Consider the following 18,650-nt stretch of genomic DNA (forward strand, 5'->3'; position numbering starts at 1 on the left):
AAAGAAGAAAATTTATGTGTTTTCAAAACTACAGCCAAATCCCGCTGGTGTCTGAAGCATGGGTAAGCAATAATCACATTTTGTGTGTGCACGGGGATGTCAAGAGTCACACAGCCCTGCACCCTGACCTGCTACTGCGGGCATCACAGCAAAGGTGGCACTCCACCGCTTCATGGAGACGTTTCCACGGGCACCTGGGATCTGGATCCTGTCTGTAATCCCACATCAGCCAGCCAACGCTTTTGCAGCATTTCTCAGCGTCTTTTCCGTCTTTTGGCTGTGCGGTCATAGAGCAAATCCAGCTGAGCCCCCGTTATGTGCCCAGGTCCCGCTCGGGCCGGCGCGGGCCTTCCCGGCTAACCCGGTACAACACCGGCACCTAGCGGGGCCAGCGCGGAGCGCCCGGCTCGGAGCCACGGACCTGCGGCGGGGTGGAAGCGCCCACCCACCTCTAACTGAGCATCAACTCGCTTCTTCTCACTTATGAACTGCTGCTGTTATCAAACAGGAATCCCGTGCTATTCGTTCTTTCTTGTTCTCATCCTCCCCAGAAAATCTATGTTGAAAAGGGTGCTAGAAAGAAACATGTTTACTTGCTGCCTTACTGGAAGGTTCTTCAAAACAAGTGCTAGAGGTCTGTGATTCAACATGTTTGAGCACAAACACTTTCCAGTGCTGGAATTTGGTACATTATGAACAGGCAGTTACCAAGCTTTGCTGGGGAGAACAGTCCTGTTCAGACAAACTCTGCAGAAATAAAACCCGATTTTGTGTGAAGACCATAACGTGGTTTGGGTTGGTGGTGACCTTAAAGTCCGTTCAGTCCCATGCCCTGCCATAACACTTTCATTATCCCTGGTTGCTCCAAGCCCTGTCCATCCTGGCCTTGGACACTTCCTGGGATGGAGCAGCCACAGCTTCTCTGGACAACCTGTGCCAGTATCTCACCACCCTCACAGAGAATAATTTCTTCATAAACCTAATCTAAACCTACTCTCTGTTGGTTTGGAGCTATCCCCCTTGCTGGGGACCCCAGAGCTGGACACAACACTGCAGGTGGGGTCTCACCAGAGCACAGCAGAGCAGAATCACCTCCCTCAATCAACATGAGACCAGTGGAACATTTTGAAGGTCTTAGCAGGTCTGTCATCTCCCCAGATGGCAAAAAGGAGTATTAGCACCCACTTACAGGTGGTGAAATGCTGTTGCTTGGATCCCATACCAGCTTCTTTAGATTTGTTAACAACACATCCAAGTTTATCTCTTCAGCTTTCTGATTTGAGTAGCCCACTTGAAAAATTTCATAACACACGTTCAGATTGCTCATTTTCCCCAACCCAACTGAACATAATAAAGAATTTGGTGCTTGCTACATTTGAGAGATTTGTGTGCTTCTATATTTCATGGGGGCAAACCTGAAATACAGAAGCAATGCGTGTCAGCACCCAGCAATGACTCATCAATTTGCTAAAATAGTGACACTGTTAGAATAGGTCTGACTTCTTCCTTCTGTGTAGCTACAGCGAACAGAGCCATAGCTAGATTTGTGCTAACCTACAAACCTCAGTATATAAACACTGTGACTCCTGGTAAAACTAACCATCCAGGATTGTCTCAAGTGAAAACTTCATTATCATATCCCTTGTTTCAGTTACAAAGTTCCTTTTTCTCTAAACACATAATCTAGTTTTCAAATGCCAGTTTTGTTACACTGATCCCTCAAGCTAGTTTAAAGCAGAGGATATCTCAGAAGGAACATCACAAAAATACAACTTTCTCCTGTAGGCTTTACATAGCTTTTTTAACAATGGAATCTCAAGAGGATTTTGAGTTCTTCCCTCCCTTGCTTTTACCCCAGGGAAGGCAGCATTGCTAATAAAACCCACAAATATCAACCCTAAAAATAAATATCTTCTGTTGGTCTAGACAGCTCTGGCTCTTGAAAGAATTTGATCTGGGTGGTAATTACACTTTTTCGATCCATATATGAATTCAGTACTGGCAAGACATGTCAGACTTTTATCTTTCTATCCTCCCCTGATCCATCCATCAGCATTTACAAAGCATTCATCATAGCAGAAACAGTGCTGGAGATTGAAGCCCTTTGTTCATTCACACAGCAAACAGCACAGACAACAATAGTGGAAGTTTTTTCTTTACATTATTCTGCCATCATTCTTGCACCATGACCACAGAGAACAAGTTTAAGGGTGAGAAAGCATCCCTGTTATTCATCAGCTTATGTTATAAATGTTCCTGTCCTTAAGGTCTCTCAGAGAAGGCAGAGTGTACATACAAATATCTAATAAAAGATCTCTTCTCCCTCTGAGTGCTGAGCTTCCATTCCATCCCCAGACCACTGGCACTTGGTAAGTAGTGGACTGGGAGGTATTAATTTTACAAGAGAATGCTTGTCTGATGATAACACCACCAAAATCTGGTGAGCACTCTGTTTAGACACAAGAAAGAGAAAGCAAATCCTTTTACCATTTATCTCCTCTGCTATTCCAGACACTGTCTCTGTGTTTACACCTTCTGGCCTCGAAGAATCAACAGAGCAGCTTACTTGGTGGTGAACAGATTTTTGTTCTTTCAGCTGATGGCCTTTAGAAAGTTCTGTCCTCAAGCTTCCAGATCTTGGTGCAAAAATAGGTGAACAATGACTAATCAAGCATCAGAGAACTGGAAAGATATTTTTGTGATGGCTGGATTTCCCATTTAGAGCACAATGGTTCTCCTAAGCTCACTTCACTAGCTTCTAACTTGCCAGTTGCCAGATGATAAGTTTTTTGATAATTAAATAATTATTTTCTTTTCTCATTGTTTCTGTAGCTATTTCCACCACCTCTATTTTAAAAAACAATTGAAAATGGGAAAAAAACCAATCTAAGTCTAAATGCCTGCCTTTGCCTCTTCACAAAATCAGATTCTTCTCTTTCATGGTAAAGATCTTCATTAATTTCACTTCAAGGAAAGAATTTAAAGGGAGGAATAGTATTACTCATTTGCCTGCTGTTCTTGGCAGGCAGTGACATGTAGCAAAGCAAAGCCACAGGTCCTGTTATTGCCTTCAAGTTAAAGGAAAAGAGAGAGAGAAACAAAGGCATTGCTGTTTCACAGAAAGAGAAATGAGTAATGGATATTTTGTGGATCACATTAACCTTTATGGACACTTCTGAGTAATTCTTTGAAACCTGAGGTCTTCAGCAGGTCACTCGCTTCTTAAGCATTCATTTACAGTAAACTTGGAAATCATATAGCTCTGGATAAAGTGGATCTCAATTCCCCTTCTACTTTCTGTTGTAATTTTTTTGCAATCATGTCAGGATCACTTGTCTAGTTTCAGGTTCAGTGGTGGGGCTTATCAGACATTACAGATAAAAAAACATGTCCAAAGTTGTTTCATAAAGTGAAGAGAATGTCATCAATCTTCAAGAAAACATATCTTTGGGAAAATCTGAATTTGAGAATGCCCACTGTTTTTGGTGAAGCTTGAGAATGCCCACTGTTTTTGGTGAAGCTGTGAAATTTCTACCAGTAATCCCTTACATTTAATTTCCAATTTTGTTTTGGTGCTCCTTGCTGCACTCAGGACAGACTGAAGACAGAAACGTGGTGAGTGTGTTAGCACAGCACCTAACACAATGGAATCCCAATCTCAGTTTGGGCTTTCAAGCACTACCAAAATATGCACAAGAATAATTAACAAAAAGTAATCACATTTAGGGGACTCCTGACTAGACCTGAATACCATGGCTGTCTAGATTAGCGTGACAGCCTAGAGACCACATCTGACCCACAGGGTGAATCTGTCCCAGACCCAAATGATTTTGCACCATACATTTGCTAATATATTAACCTGGAAATTGCAAGAAAAGGGCAAGGATATGCACCAAACCTGCCTGTGTCTGTAAAGCTGATTCTTGATACACTGCAGGGTTTAGAAGAGTTCCAAAAGTGGCTGGAAGTGAAACATTGTGTACTCAGGTAATCCTAATTCTGGTTCAACAATCTCTTCACTTGTACCTTAAAGAAATCACTTGATAGCCAGACTTCAACTTTGCACATCAAAATTGTGTATTGACAAAACATTTAGGAGAGAGCTGGAAGGGAGATGTGAAGGTCAGTCAGCATTCATTTGCTGCTGAAGCTGAGCAATCTGCAAGCAATCCATGACTGCAGTGAATGAATCCCCATTCCCTCTGAAGGTCTGTGGTTGATTCAGGGGGAGCAGAACTCTGTGCAGAATTGATAGCAACTACAAACCAGCCTTTCTTGACAATTCAGCCCTAGACATGCTCAGACAGGGGTGAGGGAGTTTAGGAAAGCTTGTGTGGCTACGAATACAATAAAGGAGAACCAATAATGCTATGAGCCACACCATTAGAGTCTGAAATCAAAAGTTTCCAAGAACTTGTAACATGTGAGAAGGTAGGAACAATCACACTGAGCCAGCTGACTGCTCCCTTTAGCCCAGTGCATTATTTTCAACATAAGGTGAAGAATATAAGAAACAAGATGTGTGTACAGAGCAATTCTTCCCCAGGGACAGCCTCCTACTCTCTAGCAATCAACAGTTTTATCACTGAGAGATCACACCAGAACTATTGCATTTAAGAGTCACAAACGGACCAACCCTCCATAAATTACCCTAATCCCATTTTAACCTACATTGACTTCTAACCTGCACACCATCTCACGGCAACAAGTTTCTAAATGTAACCAGGAGTTGCACAAAAATGTGCTTCTGTGTTGTCAGCTGTAAAGACAAAACTGGTTAGTGCCGTGTAGCTAGTGGCCAGAGCAATGCTCATTTCAGCACAAAGTGCTAGACTTCATTTACATCCTGGGTAATTCTGACACCTTAGAGGGTTTTTAAATAGTAATGATTTAACACAGCCTTGGAAGGAAAAAAAAAAAAAGGTAATTTCAAGAGCAGGCAGTGTTGGGTATCATCCAAAGTTCCTCCTCTAACAATGCTCCCTACCCACTGTCTAGACCAAGAATATTCAGATAAGAATCTGCATCCTGATCACTACACTGGAATCTTAGGCATGTAGACCATCACACATCCCTAGCCAGAATACCTCTCTGTGCTACATGCCACTGCTCTGAGAGCAGTAGGACAGCCTGCTGCAAAAAGTTATATTAAAATCCTGCAACAGATGGAGGGGTAAAGGCCTCCTTTGCCTTCTGCACACAACTGCCTCAATCTCCCCACCAGAACTGTTATGGCTCAAAGACAAAACCCAAAAGATGGCTGCACAAGCTGTGTTCACTTCTGTGGCTGCCTGCAGCAACCCAGTGGATAAACAACAACCATTTCAGCTGAAGAATTAGGAAAACCATCTAAGTGCATTTCTCATTGGTGGCATTTCCAGGGGAGTGCAAAGCAGCACAGGATGAAACAACGAAAAGCAAAATCTTCTGCAGAGATTTCAGCATCTGCATAGCTCACAGGAATATTTCACATTCAGCATCTCTCCTTGAAGGTGAAACTTTCTATATTGGTCACTGAGGGAACAATTACATGCAAATAAATTGACACCATTAACTCAACGGGGTCTGAAACATATGGGGATAAGTCAGTGGACTCTTTTCTTTCAGAAACAAGCTACTTTTATCATGGAAATAATTTTAATATTTGCTGACACTATAATTGAGAATTAAAGCTGCAGAAAAAATGTGAGGTTTGTTAAAACACAATAGATATATTTTTCCATACAATATATGGCACCAAAATATGCAGTGTTCTGGGAGGATAATTAATCAGTGTTCTCTTGCTGAAGTTCTTTTAATTGTCTATGATGGTCTGTGTTGGGGGAGGCTATTGAGTTTTAACAGGGAACAAGATCAGGCACCATGGGGAATACTTACATAAATAAAGATTGCATGATCAAGATTTTTGATCTTGGAATTGCTATTCTGTAATCATCTGTAAAGCACCAGGAGTGCCCCTGGCACTGTATATATAATAATAAACTATTAACAATAAATCATGTAATTAAATCTTCACTTCGAACATTCTTTTCATAATTCTTGCCTCAGATTTAAGTTCCCACATCAGACATGTTAGGTCCTCATAATATTATTAAAGCTCCTACACTTCAGCTTTAAAAATTCCCCTAGGGATCTATTGTTTCTTTGTTTAATGTGTTTATGAGCCAAAGGCCCCATTAAATACAATAGGGAAACTCCCAGACCTTTAAAAACTTTGCCACCAGAGACATTTCTTAGGAAACAGGACCATTTTTGTCATTCCATCGTGCAACTATTGGAAAGCCGATTGATCAGAGAAGTTTTAGGAGAAGAACAAAAGAAATATTCCACTTCCACAGATCATCAGGTCGTTAAGGCCACATAGCTATACAAGGCAGAACTGCTGTATGCAGTTTTCCCTCCTCCATAGCATCTGGTTATTCCCACAATCCCATATTAAGAATATTTTCTGTTATGATTACTTTGTGCCTCATTGCCTTTGTAGATGCTGTCTGTAAGGATAAAAGCAAGCCCGCTTGTTTTTCCATGGTTTAGAATGTGAGGAGATGGGCACATGCTTATGTACATTGTCCTCTACAGATTTAAATAGAACATTTGGTCTGACACAGGATACGCTGCCACAACCAGGGGAAATTTTGATGATCAAACACTGAGTTTTAAAAATGAATGTCCATCTACCTTCAACAGGACTTAAACATGGAGAGAGATCTACAGGGAGCAGGAAAGAAGGATTAAATTATTTTATTAGTGTGCTGAAAAAGCTGGAGTTTACCAGAGATATACTTCATGGGCTGAACCCTTGTTGAAAATTATTTGACACTGTAATCCAGTATGTGTTATGGTTTATTTTAGAGGGGTTATTTTATTCAGCTGTGAGATTCTCCTCAATTGCTTTCCACATTTCTCTAAAAGGTAAAACTCATTCAGAATATAAGTCTCTTTGGGGAAGCCATGAAGGATAAGCTGTGATTTATCAATCACAATTTAAAGAAGGCACCAAGATAAGTGGGGAGTTCACACATAAGTAAAAATACACGCAAGGGACATGCAGAGCTCCTGTGTAACAACCTAAGTCTAAAGTGAAAAACACCTGGCAACACCATGCCAGTGAAGATGGTTCATCTGTAGTTGAGTTGACAGTTTCTCAACATAAAAGAGCTTAGAATGAGGTTAGTGTGAGCTATGGGTGAAATGGAAATTCCTTTTGCTTTGACTAATGCGTTTTAAGTGACTCCCACTTAGAGTCAGAAAATTACAAGTTCTGTTTTGTTAAACAGTTTAAAAACCAACCATAATCTACATTAGGCTGGAAAGTTCTACATTCCAGTGAACATGAGGGATGGTGAACATAGCCTGTGGGCCAAACACAGCCCACGCAGAGCTTCACACTGTTGAAGCTTTCATCTTCAGCACCCCAAGGTACAGCCCTCAGAGACTACAGGATCTCAACAAGCAGTGCTCCATCTTTTTCCAACCTAATACATTCCACATGCCAGGACCTGCATCTCCCATGAGCTGCACTGTCACACCACAACTGAAGAGCCTGACAGCTCACTATGCAAGCATTCAGGAGGTGGGGGGCTTCATTTGGACTTCAAGAGGAGGAGACCAAAATGCAAGTTCTGTAACCAGCACAGTTCCCACAGGGCTGCTTCTTATTCAGGAGTTATGAATGAATAGTGAACATATTCACCTGTAAGTTTGCTGATTCCTGCTAAATCACAGTTTCATGTAATGTATGTCCCATGTTAATATTTACAAGTCATTAAAAAATACAAACCAAGCGTGTTTTGCTCCTGCATGTCCCTCCTATTTCTCCAAATCCATATAGAAATTGAGTATCTACTTGGTTGTGAAGATATTTGAAGGAATAGGGTCATGCAAAAATTCAAATAAACAAGGGAATTTTCATGGTAGATAATCTATATCTCATGACCCAGTGTTAAATAAAGAGGACTTAGGAAAATGAAGCTTAGATAAATGAAGCTGCAGCTGTATCTCTGCACTACCTTTACTGGACTTCATGGTATAAATGTAATAAAGAAATCTGGTATCATAATCTACTTTCCCAGCTTGCCAATGGAAAGTTATAACTACGATTAATACAGATATTGTATCTTACTAATAAAAAAGTTGCAGACAAGTTCTCCATACAGCTGTGAAATGGCAAGTGGGGTTTGCATGCCAAGAGTCTCAGTTGAGTCAAATGACTGCCTATAGTAGCTCCAAAAACCCTTCTAGAAGTAGCAGTTGTGTTCATGACATCCGAGTTATTTATCTGAGGTAACAGAATAAGAAAGGACTGGAACAAATCTGTAATTTCTCATTCCCAGATCTTGGACCAAATCTGAGGATCACCTCTTGTTTCTTAGCCTATTATTCTATTCTGTCCTTTTAGTTGCCTTCTGTTGAGTTGAACTTCATAGCAGTCTGATGAACCATCAGTTGTCTCTCTAGAGAAAAGGAGATTGAGTTATTCAGGATTGATCCTTTTTTTTTTGGTTTCTTTTTTTTTTTTTAAGTCTCACACTCAACAATATATTTCATCTTTTTAGTATTAAACTCACACAGAAAATGAAACTTATACTCTACTAACATTAATGAAGGAAACTATATTTTATCCTGTAGGTTCAGTTAAATTCCTCCTCTAATGCCTTCAGTATTGGAGGTTCCAGTGTTCTCCATGTTAGCAGTGTAACAGTGGAAACAATGATCCATGTACTCAGGCTGCATTCCTGGGCTCTGGGGTTTAAGAGATCCTTTACAGAGGACAGGGGTGTACCCTGTTTGTGGTTCTGCCATGGGCTCAGCATGCAACCTTGGACAAAATGTTTAATTGTAATATCCCGCTTTCTTTTCTTCAGATGAAAGAAATTAGACAATAATTTATAGCCTCCTTTTAAAATGCTCTCAGATTTATGAATGAAGCAATCTTCCTTCCCTTGCTACTGCATTCCTGCAATGGCTTTCTGTTGGAAACAAAGGATGTCGTGTTAGAAGGATGGCTAATAAGCAACCTAAAACCAAAAGGAATCTAGTACTAGGACAGCATAACCTGCAGTAATTCTGCTCCTCTCAGACACACACCAAGGATTAGCATTCACCCTACACAACTCCCTTGACTGTCAGAACACTAAAAAAAAAAAAAAAAAAAGAAAAGGAAAAAATAAGGTAAGATAAAGTTTCTTGTCCCCAAGCTTACAGCTCAAAGGATACAAAATACTAAGTTCATTCCTAACTTATAGAGTATTTACTGGGAGGAAACTCTGGGAAAGAATCCTATGGAAATTAACCTTTGCTTCTCTGGATGCTATTGCTACATGCAGAACTTCCATAATTCTCAAAAAATTCCTAGTACTTAAAAGTAGAAATTGTCCTGATTAGTTTCTCACGTAACCATCCAACCCATAAACACTGGAGCCAGGGAGGGAACAGTTATGCAACAGAGCCCATGAAAGAGAAAAAACTGCTTGAGGCATATTGGCTGCTTACATCATATATTTTCATGCTCTGTTTACAACCTCTCTGTGCAGGCATCTCACAATTCTGCTGTATAACTTGTGGGTGAATATCTCTTGATAAAGTAAGAAAAAAACCAAACCAACAACTTATCGAATGCTCACGTCCAATTTGAACTCAACAGCCTTTTAAGTGTCACATGCTTAATGGAGGGTTTGCTTCATTAATAGGCTGAGTATGATGAGTGGGGATACCTTCCATATAACTCCTGGGAATTATTTTTGAGACCACAAATCACACCACATTCAGTTCTTCTTTCTTTGTATGTACTCCTGCTTGATCAAGACCCAGCAGATCTCTGTAGGAAGTATGATGATGGGACTGTTTGTTTCTCTGTGTGACTTCTCTCTGTGCAGCTGAGACAGGTGAAGAACAGTTTTCCCCTGCTTTTCAGAGCTGTGTATCAAGGCTAGCACCAGAGTGAGATGGAGAAATTGGGGAAGCTTCACCCCAGCTATGTCAGAGCCCTTGACAAGAATGAAACCTTTTAGCCTGTTTGTAGGACAACAGTAGTAAAAGAAAATCCAGAGAAAAACACAAAAGGAAATATAAAGTGAACTTCATATTCAGCACCTGAAAAACACACATGTAAAATAGTTTGCCTTAAGTCATGAGATTGCACATGAGAGAGGGGGGGAAAAAAAAACACTGTATGGACATCACAGTGCCTCAAGAAGGCAAAAATAGCACCAGCAGCTGGCTTTAGGACTGAGTACAGAGGACAGAGATCTTGTGTTACCCATAGGAAGCTGCAAGCAAACAGCACTGCTGGGTTTAGGTTGGTTTTCAGGGAATGAATGCAGGGCAAGTAAGATATAAAGGCTTAACACTAACATGAAAATAGTCTCCATTACATTAGAAAATCTCCACTCTGATTAGAGCCTGTGCTTTATGGATAGAACCACGTTAATTCAGAAACAACTCTGAATATTTGAATTACACCCACAGGCAACAATATCGATCCAAAGGTTTGGTATAAGAAAGTTGTTGAGAATTGTGTTTAATTTAACTATAGTGTATCCTCCTGGGTTGCAGTGAAGCTTTGGATCTCTTGCCTTTTATAAGCAGCACGTCAGTCAACAAGAATTTAGCTTGGAGGAATGCATTACAAATGTAGAACAAATCAAATTAGCTCTCAGATATTATCTGTTGATATCTCATTTCTTCCTCAGACTTCTAACCACTGGAACACAACATCTGGGCAGTTGGGAGAGGCAACCGTTTTACAAAAAAGTACTAAATATAGGTGCTATAGAACAAATTACAACATGCTGCATTGCCACGCTACCTCCAGCACAGGATGAACCAGAACAGCTCTTGCTGTGAATAAGGTAATTCGGTCTAGCTAATGTGTCACTTTTACATCATGAAAAGGCAACTTAATCGTTGCAATTATGTGCTAAGGATGAGTGACAAAGTCATCTGTTGCAGCAGTTATTTAAAGAAATAAGATTTGGAACACCATTCATTTGTTTCAAATTTGCCCTGCCACTGAAATTTGAAGGCTCCTGAAGAATTCCATAATGTATTCCATGAAGAAGACTACAGGCTTTCCCCTTAATATTCTACATATTTTAACATTTAGAGCAGCATTCTTTCTTTTTCAACAGAAATAGTTTGCTTACCTGAAAGTTCTTGTGATGTTCAAAGAATAGACTGGGGAAGGAATTACGTGAGTTGCTTGGTCAAAGTTTTACACAGCGTTTCCCCCCAATCAGCATTAAGTGACAAGCTTCAGTGACACACATACTTGATGCCATGATATACATCAGACTGGAGGTTTTACTATCCAACAGTTTAGTGGATTCAAGAGGACCAAATGAAAATTTACTGTAGCAGAAGTGCCACAACTGTGAGTTAGGTAGCAATTAGACTATGAATCACATAATAAACTGTGCTATTGCTAGCAAAGACTTTTGCAGCCTCCCTTACCCACAAAGATGATAATTTTCTGTGCCATAGCTGAGTGCTGTGAGTCACCTGCAGCATTAAGGTTTCCTTTAGGGGCTAAAATTGATCCACTATTGCAGAAGTTTAGGAAATGCAGGCTTTGACTTGTCAAATAGTTTAAAGCCCCTGGTGAAAGTCCCTTGCACAAATCACCCAGAAACAGGTGAGAGGACTACATCATCTACTGCAGGTACTGACACAGGTTTTGGGTGACATGAACCAACAGACTGAGACCATATTTAGACAGTCCAGGTGTGTAAAACATAAGTCCTTATCAGAAAATTAATTTAACAACTAGTTATAAAAATCTAGAGCAATTTTCATGATTAAAACCAAAGAGAAAGTTGCAAAATATGCCTACATTTGAATATCCTGATGCCTTCCATGTGCACCTTGAGGAAGCAAATATCCCTGTTTACCATGTGCCACCCAGAGGGAAACTTTGCTAAAACTCCTCTTTGTGATCAGTCATTACCCAGCTCTTCCTGAGGTTTGTGCAGTGCTTTCTGCAAGAGCCTTTCCACCCACCCAGACAGTGAGCACGCCTGCCTTGTCCCCTGCTGGTGCAGGCAATCACATCATAAACTGATCAAATGCCATTGTACAACTCAATAAGCTTTTTGGACTAAGTTTCCAAAATTCGGGAGTGGGCCTTTCTTCCATTCAAACTAATTTGGGCAACAATGAAAAAATTCACTCATGAACAGGGTTTCTGACTACATCTTTTTCCGTCAGTGGTTCTTGTTTTCCGCTCCAACCCACATCATCTATTCTCTTCCTTCCACCCATTCTTCCCCCCAAAAAAGGCTGGCTTGGACACTGTGCTTCAAGTTTCTGTAGAACTTTCTATTTTTCTTTCCCATTCTTTTTGTTTAGCATATGAAAGGAGCTTCCTGTTTAGAAACATGGAAGCCCTACACCCTCAGTAATGATGTATTCAGCCCATCAATGATATTGGCATGAATGCCTTAAAACCTTAATAAGTCTGATGGGATTTTCAGTACATATCATCATCATCAGTTCAAAAAACAATGCACAGCATTTGTCATCTTAGACTGAATCAGCTCCCTTCCCAGTCCCGTGGTTCCAGTAAGGAAAATTAGTAAGAATGCCTGCAAGTTTTTTTTCTCTTAAATATTTCAAATGATAGATTTCCAATTAAATCTACAGAACAGAAACAGAAGCACCAAGAGGAGAAGTGCTGATGCAGAACTCCCAACATGATTGATACTGTCCTGCTTTTCCAGCCCTGAATCCCTGCCGCAGCCTGCAAATGCTCACACTGCTCAAGGCTTGTTAAAACTGTATTGTCCAAATCCTGGGCTTGTCCTGTGCTAGGGAATAGGAACTTTTAAAAAAGCCAAACAGAACACATCCCCCCAAACCCAACATGGCCTAGAACAAAATTATATCTTGTTCATATATGTAGAATGGATTTAAAATCTATTTACGTGGGTCCAAAAAAAGGCAGCAGCAGGGATCACTTTAAATAAACTGAAATATCTGTCTCTTCAGGAGTTTAATGTACAGAAACACCTAAGTGCAGGCTGTTCCCCTCTGCTGAATTTGAAGTGCAGTCAAGTTCTCTGGTGAAGGTAGTGGACAGTAGTCAAATCAGTAGGTGCAGCAGCCCTGTGAACCAACGCAACAAGGGCTGCTCTCCTCCAAGCAGGGCTCAGCAGCACAGCGGTCAGCCTCACTTTACTCTATACAGTGCAATTCTTCAGCTGATTCTTCTCTGAGAAAAGCTGCCAGCCTGGAGCTTGTGCATCTTAACCTCTGACAAAGCAAGGCACATACACTGCTTCACTTTAACTCTTGTGGGGACTTGCTCTGTGCCTACATAAGCATCAAAACATATTTTGATTTTTACTTATGCATGAGCAGCAGAGTTAATTTAAAACTGTCGGCAAGTGCCATCCTAATTAAAAACAAGTGACTAATTGTACAAGTACAGGGCTTGTTGACACAGGCTACATACACTAAAGCCAACAAAGCTAGAATTTGAAGAAAAGCAGCACCATCTAGTGCCCTACAGTAGTCAGATCCAAAAATCAATTTCATAAGCAAGCACAGAAATTTCAAGACAGCAAACACAAAAACATCAGAGGTTTAACTCTATCAGCACTTCTGAGAAAGGGGATTACACAGTAACAGTCTTGTAAAAAAAGAGCTCCCAAAAGTGAGATGTTTTCAGACAGAACAGAAATTCTTTAAAGACAAACTACGAAATTATTCTGCCATCTAATAAAAAGATGCAGTCCAAAGGCTAAAACTTAGCAGAAGGCTACTACTGTGATAAAAAGCTACTAGAAATAAAAAGCCAAGCTTCAAGAAGTTCAGTAATATTAAAAGTTCCAGCAGACTGAAAACTTACAACAAGATGAAGAGGTATTTGAGAAACCTTGAGAAAACTTAGGTGGAAAATTAACGTAAATTCTTTTTAAAACTCACCAGGAACAGAAACCTTGGCAGATGGTTAGTACAGCAAACATATGATCAAAAAGTAGAAAGAACAGTTTTCAAGAGACCAGACTGCAAAAAACTCTTCAAATATTTTGGGTTTTGGTTTTTTGGGATTTTTTTTTTAATTTGGGGGGCTTGTTGTTTGGGTTTTTTTGAGAGTTCATGAGTTCATTTAGGGTGATGCTTTTCTGTTATTATTTGTTTTGTTGGGGTTTTGTTTGTCTGGGAGGGTGTATTTGTTTTCTGTTGTTTTTTTCAACTCCACATTCATCACGGAAAGGCATAGACTGGATCCCACTCCAGACAGTTCATTTCAAATCAGAGAAGCAAGAATGCTACTAACCATTTCAGTGACACACAACAGTAACAGATCTTTATAATCAGACAGTAAATACCCAAGAAATCAATTGGACAATAACTGAGCTACCAATCACCATAACCTCTCACTTAAAAAGAAACAAGAGACAAACGAGACAATTTTAATGAGTTTTCCAGGGATTTATGTAGGTGAGGGGACCTCTTACCATTGTGCTGATACCCTGTGATATAAAAATAAGGTACATACAGATAAATGTGCTATGCTGGCAAATATGGCTCAAGTAAAGGGGATACGTTGGACTCACATCCACTGTCATTCTCCAAGTCTACAAGTGTTATTAACACTTTAGATGTGAATTCTAAAACTTATCAGTTCCTGACTTGCCCGCATTTTGAGCATCATGTCAGTCCTCCAATACAAAAATCCAAGTACAAAACTCAATGGAGATTAAAAAAACAATGACTGGCAGACCTTGCATTCCTCACCACTGTCTCAAGCTATAGACTTTTATGAAGATTTTTAACTGTAAGAGAAAGTGCCAGAGCAAACTGCTTTTGCTAACCCTACAGAGAACCTAGATAATTAAGTTTATTAAGTCAAAAGTCAAGCTTTGTAGGAAGCGCAGACCTACATCTCTCATATGACTCTAAAACATAATTATAACAGAAGTGTCTTTTTCACACAAGAAGGAAAGTAAATTGCAACTGCAAACATAAGAAAGTATCTATTAAAAAAGAGCTTTGTTCAGGTTCTAGTGGCCCTTCACTACAGATAACTTAAGAGTGTCTTAAGGCATCCAGCAGAATTTAATGTATTCAAGAACTGAAACATGCTATGAACAGTGGAAAATGAATGCAGCAGGCAACTCAGTAGCATGTGAGCAACAACCTCACATGCAAACTATATGGCCTTGCAAACTGTAACTCTGTTAAAGCCACCATGAAAACATCTAAAGACATTGCACTGAAGCCCATCTTCTTTATCTCAGGTGGAAGATTCATATAGACACCATTTCCCTATAGTGAGGATACACATCACAAATTTGAAAACAAAGCCATTAATTAAAGCACCACTGATTCCCCAAAACCAGTAAGCTGTGAGACTTGGGTATTAGTAAAGACAGAAGTTAAAACAACACGCTAAAGATACTGCTTTCTCTGACAGCAAGGCTGATATTACAACTTAATAAAGCATTAGCTCTACAGAAGAGCATATACCCCCAACACAAAAAACATGACAAGTCAAATCCCAAAGATAAACCAAAATTTATTTAAAACAACAAAAATAAGCAGTGCTACTGAGAAGATACAAAAACATAGGGATTATTTTACTGAATGTGACAAGGTGGCCAATTTACAGCCCTTTACATTAATTCTCAGATCAGGTTGGGTTTTACACTGCTTCAGTTGACTACACGTACTTTCTTCAAAACAAACTGGTTCCCCTTCCCTCCCCTTTCCAGAAGGGCTGACAAAAAATATCCTATAAAAAACATATAATTTTGAGACATGATTGAAACATGAACCACTGTCCAAAAGTCTGGAACTTTCCAAGAAAGTTAAGTCCTTTGTTCTTTCAACCAACCCTCAACGGGGGAGCTACAAGCACAACGCCATCCCCTCTGACAAAGAGCATCGGAATATTCCTTTTGGTAGACTGTGAAGAAGGAAAGAAAAGTTTACATTTACAAAACATTCATTTCAATCATAAGAACACACGTGAATCAACTCCAATAAGCACTCAATGTTCCGGCATGCTGACGAGATCAATACAACTAAAACCAAGTTTCTAAATATCCTGTGTACTGGTTCAAAAAACAGTCCACAGTAAACTACTTTAACAATGCAACACGGGGTAGTTTTAAATAAAAAAAATCTGTGAGGATAAATTAACTCCTTTTTCACTCCTTACTTTATAAATCTCTTCATAGGTTTCTTCATCAATCTCTATTGTAGTCACAGTTTCTTCCACATCACCCAAAATCATATTTAAATGCTGATCATAAGCCTGTAGGAATTAAGTTTAGTTTATTATGTTTTCCAAAATTCAAACATGAGTTTACTCAAAAAGAATTTTAGCAAGACTTTCAGACATAAATAGTTTAGTCTGATTTTGACCAAAACAAAGTAACATCAGTTCTAATTACAACTCAACACAAACATAAACAAGTGAGAACTCTGCAGCAGGAAAAAGAAGGCACAACATCTACCTTTACTTGCAGGAAACAGCTCTGAAACATTCTGTGGAGCACTTACAAGACCTCAGAGACAGACATACTTTGTTAACATTAAACCAGCTAAACCCTGCTGCCAGTCCAGCCTCCTGGAATTAATTGCCCAGGAGCAACTTAAAGGACATGAAAGCTGCTTCTCATACGATGCTACAAAACCTTAAACACATGTTACAAAAACCTTACAAAAGCTTGTTGCAAACTACATGTGTCCCTGATGGAGCTCTCATTGTCTCTGTGATTCCAAAGGAATTGATGCCCAGTTAACTTGTGGAGCAACTGGTTCTCTTCCCCAGCAAAACACAACATTCAGGGAGGATGACTGACTTAACAGAAAGCAAAAATCTGAGAACCCGGCTGATACATAACCCATCACACCTCCAAGGGTGTGCCATGAGGGACTCTTGTTTGATAAAGATTACCTCAGTCTAGAAGAGGCCTCAGTGTACATCATAGGAATAGACCTGCAGCATTACTGCTTATTTCACAGACAGATAAATGGAAGCCAAAAGCAGTGAAATTAGTTCCTTGGTATCATTCAGGAGACAAGAAAAACAAAATAAATCTCTTGACTTTCTAGGGAAGCAGTTAATACCTAACAAAGAACTAAGGAAATTAGATTTTTCCACCAATCACATTACAGTTCTTGTAACCAAGACAATTCTTAACCTACTTTCTTCAACCACTTCTACACTTTCAATCAGGAAATGCAATTACTCATGTTTTTAAACTAACTTTTTCAACAACCAGTGGATTATTACAGGTAAACTTGTTTAACAGACTGTTGTACATAAAGAGAGGCTGCCCAGTGCTTAGCTGAATGGGCATGACAACATTCTGGAAGTTTTACTTACATGTAATCTGCCTCTAAGCTCTCTGTCATTCCTCATTTTGACATAGATTCGCTCATCTAGACTGAGTCGGATGAGATCAAGTGGCTCCTCTACAGTATTTGTTGTTTGTTGCTAAAAAAACAAAGTAAAAGCATTATTTGTACAGAAAAAGCCAGTGAACTTTTCCATTCCTCAATGTTTGTGAGACACAGAAAACAAAGGCATGAAAACATAGACGCAAACACTTCAAATCATTCCTTCGCATCCTGGTGAATCTGAGTGCTGCTGATTTACCACTCCACCGATACTCACCAGACACGAGCAATGTGAGTCAAACGATTCCAGTTTAGTCTGCAGCACACACACACAAGGGGACTGGAACAAGACGACCTTTAGGGTCACTTCTACCACAAACCATTCTATAACTCTGTGAACTGTTTTTCTTACCAGCAGCCACAGCTTACACTGCAGCAGAGAGCACACACTGTGTGAACCGGCAGCGCACTTGTGCCATGGCACAGTGCAGGCCGGAACAGCTGCACCCACACTGATACCGGCGCCAGCCCAGGGAGTCACCCGCGTGCCCTCGGGGAGCACACACCTGCACACCCCGAGGTGTCCTCGGGGAGCGCACACACACACACACAGACATGTACATACACACATGCACACACACACAGACACGTACATACACACGTGCACACACACACAGACACGTACGTACACACACGCACAGAGAAACACATACACACATACACATACACACAGACACACATACACATACACACAGACACACCGCCCCCGTACACTCTCCGTCCCCGATCCCTTGCCGGGCCGGACCCCAAGGCTGGCGTGAAGCCTCCACACACACCAGCCCGAGGCCCCGTCTGTGAAAAACGCGCACTTCGAGGACGGAAATTAAAAAAGGGTGAAGACCGCCGCGCACATCCCACATCTTCCGCATCTCATCTCTATCCCTTATTTCCGTCCTATCTACCCCCTCCTTTCAGAGCCAAAGACACTGCCCTCGGCAGCTTTCCCCCTTCCCTGCTCCGGCAGTACCCGGGGTCAGCGGGCCCACAGCGAGCCCTGCCCACACCCCGACACAAGCGGCACAAGCTCCGAAGCCGAGCGGGGCTTTCAGCTCGCGCGGGAAGCGCTCCCGGGCTCTGTGCCCCACGGCGGGCCCGGCCAGCCCAGAGCCGCCTGCCCGTGCAGCCGCTCACGCAGAGAACCGCTCACCTGGTCCACCTCATCCGCCATCTTTCAAACCGCCTCCCGCGCCCGCCCGCGAGACTTTACGGCCCGGCCCCTTCCTTCCCTTCCTCCCTTC

The 18,650-nt window shown here is 40.9% G+C and overlaps 1 protein-coding gene across 1 annotated transcript; it reads right to left on the minus strand.

Annotated features, from left to right (window-relative positions):
- Window positions 1–15,548: 15,548 nt before the first annotated feature.
- On the minus strand, window positions 15,549–18,580 carry LSM3 (LSM3 homolog, U6 small nuclear RNA and mRNA degradation associated). Its single transcript, XM_062501046.1, has 4 exons — window positions 18,560–18,580; window positions 17,339–17,449; window positions 16,166–16,261; window positions 15,549–15,910 (listed from the first exon to the last, which is right to left on the minus strand). Exons 1-4 carry the CDS (start codon window positions 18,578–18,580, stop codon window positions 15,830–15,832), a joined length of 309 nt encoding a protein of 102 aa, XP_062357030.1. The 3' UTR covers window positions 15,549–15,829.
- Window positions 18,581–18,650: the final 70 nt, after the last annotated feature.

This window comes from Cinclus cinclus, chromosome 12, assembly GCF_963662255.1.
Source record: "Cinclus cinclus chromosome 12, bCinCin1.1, whole genome shotgun sequence".
In the NCBI taxonomy this organism is placed as follows: domain Eukaryota; kingdom Metazoa; phylum Chordata; class Aves; order Passeriformes; family Cinclidae; genus Cinclus; species Cinclus cinclus.

Bases quoted from the DNA above. Each gene is read 5' to 3' on its own strand.
- LSM3 (XM_062501046.1), bottom strand. From the start codon at position 18,580: ATGGCGGATGAGGTGGACCAG. The intron at 16,262-17,338 runs GTAAGTAAAACT...TAATTCCTACAG, and splicing joins AGCTTAGAGGCAGATTACAT to GCTTATGATCAGCATTTAAA. The intron at 15,911-16,165 runs GTAAGGAGTGAA...CCTTCTTCACAG, and splicing joins CCTATGAAGAGATTTATAAA to TCTACCAAAAGGAATATTCC.